The sequence below is a fragment of the Thalassophryne amazonica genome, chromosome 8 (assembly GCF_902500255.1).
Source record: "Thalassophryne amazonica chromosome 8, fThaAma1.1, whole genome shotgun sequence".
Classification (NCBI taxonomy): Eukaryota; Metazoa; Chordata; class Actinopteri; order Batrachoidiformes; family Batrachoididae; genus Thalassophryne; species Thalassophryne amazonica.
The window spans coordinates 41,823,851-41,839,834 of NC_047110.1; the positions used below are offsets into that span (position 1 = coordinate 41,823,851).

The 15,984-nt window shown below is 42.9% G+C and overlaps 2 protein-coding genes across 2 annotated transcripts in view; both read left to right on the top strand.

Moving 5' to 3' along the window:
- The window catches only part of hdac10 (histone deacetylase 10), a 70,089-nt gene extending 65,947 nt beyond the window's left edge, over positions 1 to 4,142 (top strand). Inside the window, exon 22 of the transcript XR_004562167.1 lies at positions 4,132 to 4,142. The gene's annotated coding sequence lies outside the window, so the exon portion shown is untranslated. The remainder of the gene's footprint in view (positions 1 to 4,131) is intronic.
- The window catches only part of parvb (parvin, beta), a 45,133-nt gene continuing 31,766 nt past the window's right edge, over positions 2,618 to 15,984 (top strand). Inside the window, exon 1 of the mRNA XM_034176060.1 lies at positions 2,618 to 2,784. Within this exon, the coding sequence (XP_034031951.1) occupies positions 2,670 to 2,784 (115 nt within the window). The 5' untranslated portion in view covers positions 2,618 to 2,669. The remainder of the gene's footprint in view (positions 2,785 to 15,984) is intronic.

Here is a 15,984-nt window from a genome sequence, read left to right on the forward strand (position 1 = left end):
ACCTATGTGCTATGGCGCTCTTAATCATGAACCCGACCCCTGAGAGTCGACGATCTTCTTTAGCCTTCCCTGACCAGAACAGTGTGTAGCCTGTACCTTCCTCGGTGAGTGACCCTTGGTCTGCAAAGCGCACCTCGCTGAGTGCAGCAATGTCTATGTCAAGCCTTGCTAGCTCTTTGGCGACTAAGGCTGAGCGTCTTCGAGGACGATCGCTATTGTCTGAGTCCATCATTGTGCGTACATTCCAGCACGCAATTTTCAGGTTCTTTGTTTTTCTTTTCGCACCGCGTGTAGTGATGCCCGTTGGCAGCGGTGAGCCAACCGGGTCTAGTGAGACAAGCCATGTTTAGACCACCTTTTCTAGGTCTGTCTCCATGTGGAGCAAGCAGGGCTATCCCTAAACAGGGCTGCTTGGTCACCCAGGGCCCTGCCGGATGATGCTGTTGTCTCGGGTCAGCAATCAAACGACCATAGCTCCTGAGCCGCCTGCATGCAGGATCGAGACTGCAGCTCCCAGTGCCATCATGCACCTGCTGTTTTCGCCTCTTCCCATCGCTGCAGGGCTTTCCTTCCCGCCTGCGCTTGTTGCTTAAAGTGGGGATCAGCTCGCGCACACCAATTCCACTCTTTAGGCAAGGTGGCACTCCACAGTGGCACAGACAAGCTGAGATGGCTGTGGCGACCACCAGGCTGTAGGTTTTACATCAGAGTGACCTTCTCCTAGCCTCTGGCTAAAGAACCTTCCTTGGAGGCACGGGGGCAGGGAGCTAGGAGGCTCGTGATGGCGGGAGCGCCTAAATCCCGTATAGGTCATGGACCTACCATTGCCATATACAGTGATTACTGTCAATTAATTAAGTGGTGAAATAATTTAAGAAAATAATCCCAAACACATTTTGTGTTTTATACAGGTGATGGTCATATAATTAGAATATCGTGAAAAAGTTGATTTATTTCAGTAATTCCATCCAAAAAGTGAAACTTTTGTATTGTATCCATTTATTACACACAGACTGATATATTTCAAGTGTTTATTTCTTTTATTTTTGATGATTAGAACTGACAACTAATGAAAACCCCAAATTCAGTATCTCAGAAAATTAGAATATTGTGAAAAGGTTCAATATTGAAGACACCTGGTGGTGCACTGTAATCAGCTAATTAACTCAAAACACCTGCAAAGGCCTTTAACTGGTCTCTCAGTCTAGTTCTGTAGGCCTCTGTTTCATTACGCCACTTACTTAGTTTACCTGGTGCTCAGTCCACAGCCAAAGCAGTTATAGATTTTCTGAAAAGAACTCAACTTGCGAGGAGACTTTAGGGTTGCTTTTTTTTTTTAAGTGATCACACCTCAGTCCAGTAGATGGCGGTAGTCCACTGAGATTGCAAGCCGCCACCAATAAAACTCACAGAAGAAGAAGAAGTTCTGTAGGCGACACAATCATGGGGAAGATTGCTGACTTGACCCTCTTGCCTGGGCTAAAGACAAAAAGGACTGGACTGCTGCTGAGTGGTCCAACGTTATGTTCTCTGATGAAACTAAAATTTGCATTTCCTTTGGAAATCAAGGTCCCAGAGTCTGGAGGAAGAGAGGAGAGGCACAGAATCCACAGTGCTTAAGGTCCAGTGTAAAGTTTCCACAGTCAGTGATGGTTTGGCGTGCCATGGCATCTGCTGGTGTTGGGCCATTGTGTTTTCTGAGGTCCAAGGTCAACGCAGCCGTCTACCAGGAAGTTGTAGAGCACTTCATGATTCCTGCTGCTGACCAACTTTATGGAGATGCAGATTTCAATTTCCACACACACACACACACACACATACAATCCTGTTTTCAGAAATGGTTCCTACTAAATGATTAAGGGTCAAATTGTTAAATAAAAAAATGTAAACTGCGACCCTACTATCATGGATATGATAAAACAACAAAAATACTTGTTTTAACATTGTTGCATTGTGTTGTGTTTTCACTGACAAGGTAAAAGGACTTCATTTATATAGTGCTTTTATGGTCAAAGTGCTTTACAGTGATGTCTCACATCCACCCATTCACACACTGATGTCAGGGTGTTGTCATGGAAGGTACTCAGATCACTGCACACTGGGAACAACTTGGGGATTAAGGACCTTATCCAAGGACCCTACCTAGAAGATTTGAACCAAGGATCATCTGATTGTAACACCACCACTTGACCATCACCTTCAAATTTCAAAACTCAACAAATAACTCAGAAATGGCTGTACAAATTTCCTTCAAACTTGGTAGGAATGTAACTTGATGACTGATTAGATTTTGGTGTAATTTGGTTAAAAAGTTGAGGTCAAGGAAAACAGTCTGAAAAAACAAGACTTAAATAAGTCATACAAACGTCATATAATGACGTCATACACATTCAAACACACCATGACAGACATATGTATATTTACTTGTACATTTATATTGTGGTGTGCAGAGCGTGCGATTGAATCTGCTGATTTATTTGCTGCCATGTGGTGGCGCTGTGGTGCGTGCGGTCAGTGAAGAGTGAAGCAGATAAAAAACACGTTTAGCTGTTCGGCTGTGAACAGTAACGGCTGCTTTGTCCTTTTTTGTTTGTTTGTTTCCTCATCCAAAAACATTAAGACACCATCTTTCACTGAGGGAGACATTAGACAAAATTAATCCAAAACAAATGTCCGGGACTGCGACCACGTCTGCCCCCCTACAGTCCTCAAAAATGAAGAAGGACGAGTCTTTTCTCGGAAAATTAGGAGGAACACTGGTCCGGAAGAAAAAGTCAAAAGAAGGTAATCATGTGCTAAAACATCTTTATTTTATTTTACTAGTTGTGAATGAGATTTTAATGAAATGTGTGCGCGCGCGCTTGTTTGTTTCTGTCCATGGTGCTGCAGTCACGTGATGCTGTTCTTTAACGGGGCAGTTTTTGTGTTGTGTGTGTAAACGCTACACATAAAAAACATTAATTTGATCTTTTTTTAAAAGGTGTTTTTATTTCAAGTCACTTTGCTGTCATTTTATATTTTAGGTCTGTTTAGCCATTTAATTTTATTGGAATAAATTCAGCAGGTTTCTTTGAATTTGGCCACAAGAGAATGAGTAGATGAAAGCCAAGCCTCAGAAGAACTCCACAGTAGAGGTGGGTGATACCGGGAATTTTGGTATTGATCCAATACCAAGTAAATACAGGCCCAGTATTGCCGATATCGATACCGATACGTTTTCATATTTAAGTTTCATAGATCCAGAGGATCCAAAAGACCTAGGATAGAATTTCGCCAAACGTACGTGACAACAAAATATTATCACAATCAACATTTTTGTTTAAAAAATTTCACTCAACACAATTTAAAACAAAATCACCTGAGGTAGAGGGCTGACAAACCATAACACAAGGGTGCGCTGCTCCGTATTGTGTGACACAGCGCAGCGCTGCTCTTACAGACAGAGAGTGACTTTGATGAATCTGCGTGCACAGCAGTCAGTGTGTGCGGGAGAGAAAAAAGCTTGAGTATCGATCTTTTTACACAAAGATCGTTCAATATCAATACAAGCGTTGGTATAGATATTATCGATATTAGGATCGATCCGCCCACCTCTACTCCACAGTCATTCTGCATGAGGTCATGATCATAAATAGATGCTGTTAATGAGCAGAGCGGCTTGAAACACAAACTGAACAAGTTAAAGTACAAGAGGGTTCCCCTGCTGTTTGCCCATTCCACACAAAAGCATCTGGAATTGTTGTTGTTTTTAAATGTTTTCTCAGTGTTTGCCAAAACTAGATTCTAAATGCTCCAACACCCATCCAGAAATCCAGGCCAGTAGCATTTTGCTGAAGTGACAGCTGCAAAATCCCTTCTCCATGTGTTTGTAATTCCCCACTAGCAGGAGTGCAGATGTAGTAATTGTTTAAACGCCCCATTAAATTCAATAAATAAGCTCAGAGTTTTCTAATTATTGAATCAGGAGGCCCAAATGAACAATCATGCAGTTAAAGAAGAAGAAGAAGAAAAAACAAACTACATGAAAGTACAAGTAGATCCATGCGGGGCCAAGGTGCGTCCATAGTGTGGTGGATGTGGCGAAACATGGCACCAGTGCGTGCTGCCAGACCTGACTTGACAAATAGACAGATCTGCAGAAAAGCACAAAGCTGTCAGTGGTGTAAACACTTCCTTCTTCTTCCTCTTCTTCTTTTGCACTGTAAAATATAATAAGTTGACTTTACTAAGAAAACATGCAAACTTGCTGCCTTAAAAATGCAATTTATGTTGACTCAAATGAATCAGATTTGATTAACTTCATTATTGTAAGTGCAGTACTCAAATTAATTTAAATAATTGGATTATAGTAACTTGTTCATTTTGATTTAGCAGTAGTCAAATAAACTTAAATAACTAGATTATAGTAACTTGTTTATTTTGAGGTTGCAGGACTTAAATAAATGAGATTACAGTAACTTATTTACTGTGAGCATCCAGTATTCTCGATGTAAGATAATTCTAAGCACCTCCAACGGTTCTGAGTAAAAACAAAGTGATCACAAACCCAACACAAACAATTTTTTTGAGTGCACTGCCCACTGCTGTAAGGAAGTCATTTACTTTCAACATGGAACAGTACAGGCATTTCACAGAAGACATTTAATGCAAAGCAGTTTTGACTTATGGTTTTGATTTATAACCCAACTAATTCCAGACAGTTTATCAAATTAACATCAACTCTGTCATTTATACAAAGTGAAAAATGTCGCACATATGTTTTACTTTTAAAGTAATGCACTAATTCTCAATGTTTGAGCCTTAACACACACAGATGTCAAAAGGCATTATGGAAAAATGAGCCTCTGCTCATCACTGGTTTGTTTGTTTATTTATTTGTAAAAACCAACACACGAGTTACTGTAACACGTGTGTTGGTTTTTACAAATAAATGTGTATTTGTAAATATGTCATTTTTTATTTGTAAATAAAGGCATTTGCAAAACTGAAAGTTCAGTTTGTTAAGTGGGATTCAGCGCAATGAATAGTGACCGTCTGTTGGACGCTATTCACACTCCCATCCAGTAGATGTCAGTGTTCTATGTAGTCTAACAAATAGTAAAATATTTACTTATCAAATCAGGGTGGCAAGCCCAAGTAATCCCACAGCGCTGACAATGAGTGAAAAACAGGTTGAAGAGAGCACTGGTAGTCCAAACATGGGCTCACCATGGATGTGTGTGGGCGGAAATGTGCAAAGTAAATGAGGCAGATCTGCGCATGTCTGAAAGAATGTCCAAAGCACACTGGGTACGAAAATTTTTTTTTTTCTAATTTGGCTTAAATGGGATACACATCAAGTAAAGCATGTCTTCCAATCTCAAGTTAATGCTTACTTATTAAAAATGAGTGTTCATAACATGTTGATGAAAACTGAGTTTGGTTCACTGATCATAATTAATTTGTATGTTAGCATTTACATTGTGGCTGCTCCTGTTAGGGGTCGCCACAGCAGATTAATTGTTTCCATCTCACCCTGTCCTCTGTGTCTTCCTCCGTCACTCCATCCACCTGCATGTCCTCCCTCACTTACATCTGGTCAAATTAATATGATTTACCCTGATTGCGATAATGCTTGAAATTTTAAATGTAATCTGTCTCTCTGTGAAACATGCAGTGAAGAGCCACACAAGGATCAATATGGTCAGCTAATTGATTCTGTTGTGAAAGTGTAGGAATCACGGACCCACAACAGGGGGCGCAATGAATGGACAATGGAGGAAGTAAAAAACAAGATTTACTACTGAAACAAGCACGAGTAGTATAACAAACACAATGTTTAGGGTCGAATCCGCTGGTGTCGTGTGGGCAGGCTCGAAGATAGGAGACGTCCGTCTCAGTCGAACCGGAACCACCCAGATCTCCACTGCCACCAAACCCTGGAAATACTGGAACCGCCAAGTCCCGAATTCCCAGGTGGCCACTGCCTCCGCTCGTCGGATCCGGTACTGCTGGCAGGAGAGAGCAAGAACACACAGGAGTGGATGAACGCACCCAGTACAGAGAGGGGAGAAGCCGCCTCCACCTCTTGGCAAAGTTCAGCAGGAAGGTGAGTACTTATCCAAAGAAGGAGGGTCTCAGTAGTCACCAGTCCTGAAAGGTTTAACAAGTTTGTCAATCGCAGAATATGCTGCAGAGAATGTTACCTTGGTCTTAGGCGATATCTCGGCACTGAGGTGGAGACGCCGTCCTCCTGATATACCTCGGTGCTGAGTAGAAACAGCTGTGTTTGGTGATGGGTGACAGCTGTCACCCAGATTACTCCCATGATGCGGTAGCGCCCTCTGGTGCCTGGAGCCCGCACTCCAGGCAGGGCGCCCTCTGGTGGTGGTGGGCCAGCAGTACCTCCTCTTCAGCGGCCCACACAACAGATTCTTGTGATTGGCCAAGAAGACAGTCACATGACTGAACAAGAGATCGGTCCTGAAGGATCAGCAGCTCCAGATGAGTTGGTACGATGGAGCAGAGTAGAGTGGACAAGTACTGACATTTGAATGCTCCATAATTTGATCCAGAAAAGGTCAGTCATGGCCAACACCCTGTGGGCTCACATGAGATCGTTGTGTGATAAGCTTTTCTCAGTTATGTTCTCCTTGAATATTTGGCGTTCAGTAATCATACAGCGAAGGCCACGCACACACAGGGTTGGGGACACGCACGTGAACACACATGCTCTTTAGGTCCCTCAGTGTGATGGTTGTGAGCACAGAAGCATATCTGTTGGTGAGTTCATTTACAATTTTTTTAAGCAATCAGCACTGAGGACTTTGATCTTTATGATCAAATGCATGATCCTTGGCCTGAGAGTGTTTTGGAAGGTACATGTGATTAACTTTTTAAATTCATCCTAATGTAAAATGGAGTGAGTGAACAAATAGATATAAAAATAAGAGACCAGACCCTAGAGATTAGTTTTAATCCAATAATACATCACTCACTCAGTCATTCATCATCAACCGCTTACTCCAATTAAGGGTCCCAGGGGCTAGAGCCTATCCCAGCATTCATAGGGCATGAGGCGGATGCCCTCTGTCGCAGGGCCACATATAGACAAACACATTCACACCTGCACACACACCTATGGACAATTTAAAGTTTCCAATTCACCTAACCTGCATGTCTTTGGTTGTGGAAGGAAACCGGAGCACCTGCTGGGAACCCACGCAAACATGGGGAGAACATGCAAACTCCACACAGAAAGGACCAGGTGGGAAATGATCCCATCCAACAGTGCTAAGTACTAAGCCACCGTGTTGCCCCAATGTCACATACATACATACATACATACATACGAGGTCTGTCCAAAAAGTAACAGACCTTTTTATTTTTTTTCAAAAACTATATGGATTTGAATCACGTGTGATTGCATCAGCCAAGTTTGAACCTTCGTGCACATGCGTGAGTTTTTCACGCCTGTCGGTTGCGTCATTCGCCTGTGGGCAGCCTTTGAGTGAGCACTGGTCCACCCCCCTCGTCGGATTTTCATTGTTTCTGAAATGTCTGAATAATTTGGAGCTTTGCTGCATCAAATTTTTTCAGAAACTGTGAGAGACAGCCAGGTGGACACCATTCGCTAAATTCAGATGGCTTTCAGGGACGATTTTATGGGGATCACACAGATTAAGGAGTGTTACAGCCGGTTTAAAGACTGCCCACAGCGGCTGAGAGCGCCGCGTTCCGAGCGGCGATCGACAGGCTCAAACGACCAGATCATTTCCAAACTGAATGCTGTGTTGATCCGGGACGTCGTCTGACTACCATAGAAATGGCAGAAGACGTGGACATCAAGACTTTTTCGGCACATTCCACTGTTACAGGAGTTTTTGTCATGGAAAGAGGAGCGGAGGAATGCGCCACTGCATCGGGACGGAGCCGCATGGCGCAAAGTAACGCCATGATGAAGCCTCACAGGACATGTTCTGGCATGTCCAACTAATCCACAATTTCTCGGATAGTCACACGACTGAAAAGCCACCGAAAGCCGTCTGAAAGCCGTCCGAAAGCCGTCTTGTGAGACCAACACGGAGGTGGTTTTGTGCCGCGCCATTCGCGGCACGGTGGCGCATTCCTCCGTTCCTCTTTCCATGACAGAAACTCCTGTAACAGTGGAATGTGCCGTAAAAGTCTTGATGTCCACGTCTTCTGCCATTTCTGTGGTAGTCAGACGACGTCCCGGATCAACACAGCGTTCAGTTTGGAAATGATCTGGTCGTTTGAGCCTGTCGATCGCCGCTCGGAACGCGGCGTGCTCCCAGCCGCTGTGGGCGGTCTTTAAACCGGCTGTAACACTCTTCAATCTGTGTGATCCCCATAAAATCGTCCCTGAAAGCCATCTGAATTTAACGAATGGTGTCCACCTGGCTGTCTCTCACAGTTTCTGGAAAAATTTGATGCAGCAAAGCTCCAAATTATTCAGACATTTCCCTGACAATGAAAATCCAACGAGGGGGGTGGACCAGTGCTCACTCAAGCCTGCCCACAGGCGAATGACGCAACCGACAGGCGTGAAAAAACTCACGCATGCGCACGAAGGTTCAAGCTTGGCTGATGCAATCACATGTGATTCAAATCCATATAGTTTTTGAAAAAAATAAAAAGGTCCGTTACTTTTTGGACAGACCTCGTACATACATACACCTTCAACCGCTTATCTGGGATCAGGTCGCGGGGGCAACAGCTCCAGCAGGGAACACCAAACGTCCCTTTCCTGGGCCACATTAACCAGTTCTGACTGGGGTGGATTCTGAAGCATTCCCAGGCCAGTGTGGTGATATAATCTCTCCACCTAGTCCTCGGTCTTCCCCGGGGTCTCCTCCCACTTGGACATGCCAGGGGGCATTCTTACCAGATGTCCAAACCACCTCAGCTGGCTCCTTTCAACGTGAAGGAGCAGCAGTTCTACGCCGAGCTCCTCACGAATGACTGAGCTTCTCACCCTATCTCTAAGGGAGACAGACACCACCCACCCTCCTGAAGAAGCCGCTTGTACCCGCTATCTACTTCTTTCAGTTATGACCCAACCCTCATAACCGTAGGTGAGAGCAGGAACGAAGATGATCCATTTTGTTTGGATCAAGACAAAGTAAAAAAAAACAAAACATGTAAGATGTTTTATTTAAAAAAGCACATGTCCATGTCTGTGCTTTTCTTTTCTGATAAGCTGACGGGAAGCCTGTTTGTCTCTGACAAGGCACAAGTCCATTAGTCAGCTGCACACTGTGCAGAAAAAAACAGTTAAAATTGTTCTTTCTTGATAAGAACTGTGAGGATGAAGATTTTGTCACATGTTTATGTCATGATGTCCGCTGGTTCTGGGGTTTTTATTCATGTGTCACACCTGTCCTGTGTGTGTGTGTGTGTGTGTGTGTGTGTGTGTGTGTGTGTGTGTGTGTGTGTGTGTGTGTGTGTGTGTGTGTGTGTGTGTGTGTGTGTGTGTGTGTGTGTGTGTCATGCATGTTTTCTGTGTCTGCTGTCCATTTTACTTCCATGTTTGAGATTTAGGGCTTTCTGTGTTATATAGCTCTTGGGTTATTTCTCGCATCCATGGCTTCTTAGATTATTTTCTCATTGTGAGTTTTTTGTTATCTCTTAGTGTGTATTTTATCTGGTGTCTTTCTCACCTGCTGTCTGTTCTTGTCTAGTTCTTCCCACGTGGGGCCTGTACTATGAAGCGGGGTTACTGGCTTATCAGGGTAACTTCGGGAGTAAGTTGATGACGTGTGGAGTAACTTCCCGGTTAACCCGTACTACGAAAGGTGGATAGGTTTTGATCGAGGTATGCTGCCATGGCAATTTATGCTGTGTGCCAAACCTGCTCCGAGCAGGTTATGTTCTCGGTTAGCTTGAGGTTTTCGCTTAACCACTCCCTTTATAAGTACTGTCCATCCACCTTCAATCACTCCGAAGACAATGCCGGCCTACCTGGATGATCCGTTTGATATTGGGGCACAAATTGTGAGGGGCTCTCTTCGCAGGGCGAGGGTTTTTAAAGACCGCCAGAATCCGCTGACATACCCGGACGATATTCTCTATGAAAGATATAGATTCTCAGCCGAGGGAATTCGTTATCTTTGTCAGCTGATCGGGCCAGAAGTCTGTAACATCACCCATTGTACACTGTAAAAAAAGACTGTTGTTTTTACAGGAAAACAGTGGCAGCTGTGGTTACCAGGGAAGTCCTGTAAAAAATACAGCAGTTAAATGTACAAAAACAGAGAGCTCTTGATTGTAGATTTAACAGTTCTTTTAATGTGAGTCAGCTGTGGTTCATTCACTGTAAATCCATATACATATTATGTCTGTAATGTTATCTACTGTGCTGCTGTATGTTTTACAGGAATTCCCTGGTAACCACAGCTGCCAGCGTTTTCCTGTAAAAACAAGTCATTTTTACAGTGTAGCAATGCCCTGACGATCGAGCAGATAATGTGCCTTGTGCCTATTTTGCCAGTGGACAATTTATGTATTCCATCGGTGATGCTGAACATCTGAGCAAGAATACTGTATGTCGTATGATTCGCAAGGTAGTACTTGCTCTATCTAAACTGTTGGATGCATTTGTCGTTTTCCCTGGCCATTTATCTGCAATGCAAATCAAAGAAGGGTTTTATGCAATCGCGGGTAATTACTAATATCAAAATAGGTCTAATGCATGTCCATTAATTAGGCGAAGTGGGGCTTATCAAGCTATGAATATAAACCTACCGTTCTGAAGGATGTTTTTATATTTCATCTTCACCTGCTGCCAGGTGCGTGTGTCACTGCTAGTGCATCTGACATATTGACAGGATTAAGAATAGCAATCATACAGTCAAGGTAGCCTATTTAGGAAACATTAAATTAACCTAACATTTATTAGTAGGCCTATACTTCTGAATCGTGTTGCATCTGGGCGTAATTAATGAAAGAAGCACATTTTTTTACACATTAGACATTCCACAGGTTAATCATCTGTAACAGATTTGGGGAACAATTGAATTGTACGTACGCATTTACCCGATCAGCAATACGTTGCCAACAAGCCTGTCTTGCTTTATTGGCAGACGATGTGTTCGATTTCCCCCTTAACATTAATTTAAATTCCTCGTAGCTCCGCATAATAATCGTGCATTCTTCTTCGGTAACGTAAGGTGACCGCGCCATCATTGAAAAATGGTGACGTGTGCTGCAACCTGCCCCTTTTATGTGAACGTGCACAAACTCCAATTAGGTTCATTTTCAGTTACATGTCATGATTTTGAGTTGTAAACCAGTCACTCTGGGGTTCTGTGTGTTTGAGAGCGTGTGGGCGTGTCCCGGCTGTCAGCAGCATGACTGGTGATCGCGTCTGCCTTCCTGCTCCGTCTGTGTGAGCTTCGCATGCACGCACATGCGCAGTTCTCTCTACCTAGACCAGGGGTGGGCAACTTGTTCCAGAAAGGGCCAAGAGGGTGCAGGTTTTCTTTGCAGCCACTGATTCCACCAGGTGATTTCACTGATTAACTGATTCCATCTGCTCAAAGTGATATTAATCAGTGAAATCTCCTGGTGGAGTCAGTGGCTGCAAAGAAAACCTGCACCCTCTTGGCCCTTTCTGGAATAAGTTACCCACCCCTGACCTAGACTTTCACACCTTCCCCGCTCCACACCTCCCCCCGTCGGGTCGACATGCCTCTCTTTACCGCGTTGAACTCCCCGACCGAGCGACTGAGGAATGCAAATACAACAGCAATAAGAGTCTTTTCAATTTTAAAAAGTTAAAATTTGCATGTGCACGCTGCATTTACAGCACAATATTGTCGGGACGCAGAACTGTCGATTTGTGCGATGAGACGCACAGTTCGACAAGATCGCACATCTCGACAGAACACCGGTCATTATTCACACCTGTATGTAATTTGTCTGTTATATAAGTCACGTCTTAGTTTCTGCTTGTTGCTGGTCAATTGTATGTCTTTCCAGAGTTCTCTGCCACGTGTCCTGTCAGCCTCCACTTGTTCTTCTTCAGTTTGTAAGTTACTTCAGTCACATTTTTGACAGTCGCCTTTTGTTGTATTTAACACCCCGTCTGCCTTTTTGGATTTTTTTTTTTCGTTTTGTTACTCTAGCTTTGTTTATAGACATTTCTAGTATTTCTAAAGTTTCTCTTTCTTGGATTTTTGACATCCTGATTTATTGTGCCTTTACCCTTTTTTGGACTTATTAATACCTTGTTGCACTTACAACCTGCATCTTGGCTACTTTGCATTTGGGGTCCTTTTCCAGTCTTGAGTGGTACCCAACTCTGACAGTTTATAGTTTTTTTCTGAGCTGAGTGAAGAGTTCCGACATTCAGTAAAACACATTAACTGTCCAAAAGGCATGGAAGCTGATGATAGGAATATATAATAGTATGATAATAGGCTATTTTTGATATGTTTTGTGTCTTAACAAATATCAGTAAGACACAGAGATTAGATGTTTTTGTGTGTGTGTGTTTTCTTTTATTTTGTCTTGTTAAAAATACCATCATCAGTTTAATTCAGCACTGAATATCAATTCAAAATGTCCACAAAATCTTACATTTGTCTTGAAATTCTTCGTCACTCCAGGATTTTACAACCGAGACTATTTTTAGATGTTTTGGGATCATCTTTTCACTTGGGACCAATATATATATATATATCCGAGGTCTGTCCAAAAAGTATCAGACCTTTTTATTTTTTTCAAAAACCTTATGGATTTGAATCACGTGTGCTTGCATGAGCCAACCTTGAACCTTCGTGTGCATGTGTGAGTTTTTTCACGCCTGTCGGTTGCGTCATTCGCCTGTGAGCAGGCTTTGAGTGAGCACTTGCCCTCCCCCCTCGTTGGATTTTCATTTCGAGGAAAATGTCTGAACGATTGGAGCAGCGCTGAATCAAATTTTTCCAGAAACTGTGAGAGACAGCCAGGTGGAAACCATTCGGAAGATTGAAACGGCTTTCGGTGGCTTTTCAGTTGAGTGAGTATCCGAGGAATTGTGTAAGAGCTGGACATGTCACAACATGTCCTGTGAGACTTCCAACTTCTGCATGTCTTTCATTACAAAATCTCCTGTAACAGTGGAATGTGCCGAAAAAGTGCTGATGTCCATCTCTTCTGCAATTTCTCTGGTAGTCAGACGACGTCCCGGATCAACACAGCATTCACTTTGGAAATGATCTGGTCGTTTCAGCCTGTCGATGGCCGCTCCGAGCGCGGCGCACGCTCCGCCATTGTGCGCCATCTTTAAACTGGTTGTAACACTCCTTAATTTGTGTGATGCCCATAGGATCGTCACCGAAAACCGTCTGAATCTTCCGAATGGTTTCCACCTGGCTGTCTCTCACAGTTTCTGGAAAGATTTGATGCAGCAAAGCTCCAAATCGTTCCACCTCGCAATGAAAATCCAACGAGAGGGGAGGACCAGTGCTCACACAAAGCCTGCTCACAGGCGAATGATGCAACTGACGGGCATGAAAAAAATCACGCATGCGCTTGAAGGTTCAAGGTTGGCTCATGCAAGCACACATGATTCAAATCCATATGGTTTTTGAAAAAATTAAAAAGGTCTGATACTTTTTGGACAGACCTCGTATATATATATATATATATATATATATATATATATATATATATATATATATATATATATATATATATATATATATATATATATATATATATATATATATATATACACACACACACAACCCCAATTCCAATGTAGTTGGGATGTTGTGTAAAATGTAAATAAAAACAGAATACAATGATTTGCAAATCCTCTTCAACCTATATTCAGTTGAATACACCACAAAGCTGAAATAAGCAGTGACGTCCCTGAAAAAGACGTTGCTTAGATGGCAGCATGTGTTGCTCCAAAACCTGGATTTACCTTTCAGCATTGATGGTGCCATCACAGACGTGGAAGTTGCTCATGCCATGGTCACTAACACACCCCCATACCATCACAGATGCTGGCTTTTGAACTTTGCGCTGGTAACAGTCTGGATGGTCTTTTTCCTCTTTTGTCCAGAAGACATGACGTCCATGATTTCCAAAAACAATTTGAATTGTGGACTCATCAGACCACAGCACACTTTTCCACTTTGCGTCTGTACACTTCAAATGAGCTTGGGCCCAGAGAAGGCGGCGGTGTTTCTGGATGTTGTTGATGTATGGCTTTCGCTTTGCATGGTAGAGTTTTAACTTGCACTTGTAGATGTAGCAACGACCTGTGTTAACTGACAATGGTTTTCTGAAGTGTTCCTGAGCCCACGCGGTAAGATCCTGTACACAATGATGTCGGTTTTTAATGCAGTGCTGCCTGAGGGATCGAAGGTCACGGGCATTCAATGTTGGTTTTCGGCCTTGCCGCTTACATGTACAAAGTTCTCCAGATTCTCTGAATCCCTAAATCCCTTGCAATTGAACATCGAGAAACATTGTTCTTAAACTGTTGGACTGTTTTTTCACGCAGTTGTTCACAAAGTGGTGACCCTCACCCTATCTTTGCTTGTGAATGGCTGAGCCTTTTGGGGATGCTCCTTTTATACCCAATCATGACACTCACCTGTTTCCAAACAGGTGTTCTTTGAGCATTCATCAACTTTCCCAGTCTTTTGTTGCCCCGTTCCAACTTTTTTGAAATGTATTGCAGGCATCCATTTCAAAATGAGCAAATGTTTGCACGAAAACAATAAAGTTTATCAATTTGAACATTAAATATCTTGTCTTTGTGTGGTGTATTCAATTGAATATAGATTGAAGAGGATTTGCAAATCATTGTATTCTGTTTTTATTTACATTTTACACAATGTCCCAACTTCATTGGAATTGGGGTTGTGTGTACATATATATATATATATATATATATATATATATATACACAGTGAGGAAAATAAGTATTTGAACAACCTGTGATTTTGTAAGTTCTCCCACTTAAAAATCATGGAGAGGTCTGAAATTTTCATCTTAGGTGCATGTCCACTGTGAGAGACATAATCAAAAAAAAAAAAAAATCCGGAAATAACAATGTATGATTTTTTAATAATTTATTTGTATGTTACTGTTGCAAATAAGTATTTCAACACCTGTGAAAATCAATGTTAATATTTGGTACAGTAGCCTTTGTTTGCAATTACAGAGGTCAAACGTTTCCTGTAGTTTTTCACCAGGTTTGCACACACTGCAGCAGGGATTTTGGTCCACTCCTCCATACAGATCTTCTCCAAATCTTTCAGGTTTGGATTTCAGCTCCCTCCAAAGATTTTCTATTGAGTTCAGGTCTGGAGACTGGCCAGGCCACTCCAGGACCTTGAAATGCTTCTTACGGAGCCCCTCCTTAGTTGCCCTGGCTGTGTGTTTGGGGTCATTGTCATGCTGGAAGACCCAGCCATGACCCATCTTCAATGCTCTTACTGAGGGAAGGAGGTTGTTTGCCAAAATCTTGCAATACATGACCCCATCCATCCTCCCTTCAATATGGTGCAGTCATCCTGTCCCCTTTGCAGAAGAGCACCCCCAGAGTATGATGTTTCCACCCCCATGCTTCACGGTTGGGATGGTTTTCTTGGGGTTCTTCTCATCCTCTAAACATGGTAAGTGGAGTTGATTCCAAAAAACTCTATTCTGGTCTCATCTGACCACATGACCTTCTCTCATGCCTCCTCTGGATCATCCAGATGGTCACTGGTGAACTTCAAACGGGCCTGGACATGTGCTGGCTTGAGCAGGGGGACCTTGCTGCCCTGCAGGATTTTAAACCATGACAGCATCATGTGTTACTAATGTAATCTTTGTGACTGTGGTCCCAGCTCTCTTCAGGTCATTGACCAGGTCCTCCTGTGTAGTTATGAGCTTTCTCAGAATCATCGTTACCCCACAAAGTGAGATCTTGCATGGAATCCCAGACCGAGGGAGATTGACAGTCATCTTGTGTTTCTTCCACTTTCTAATAAATTATCA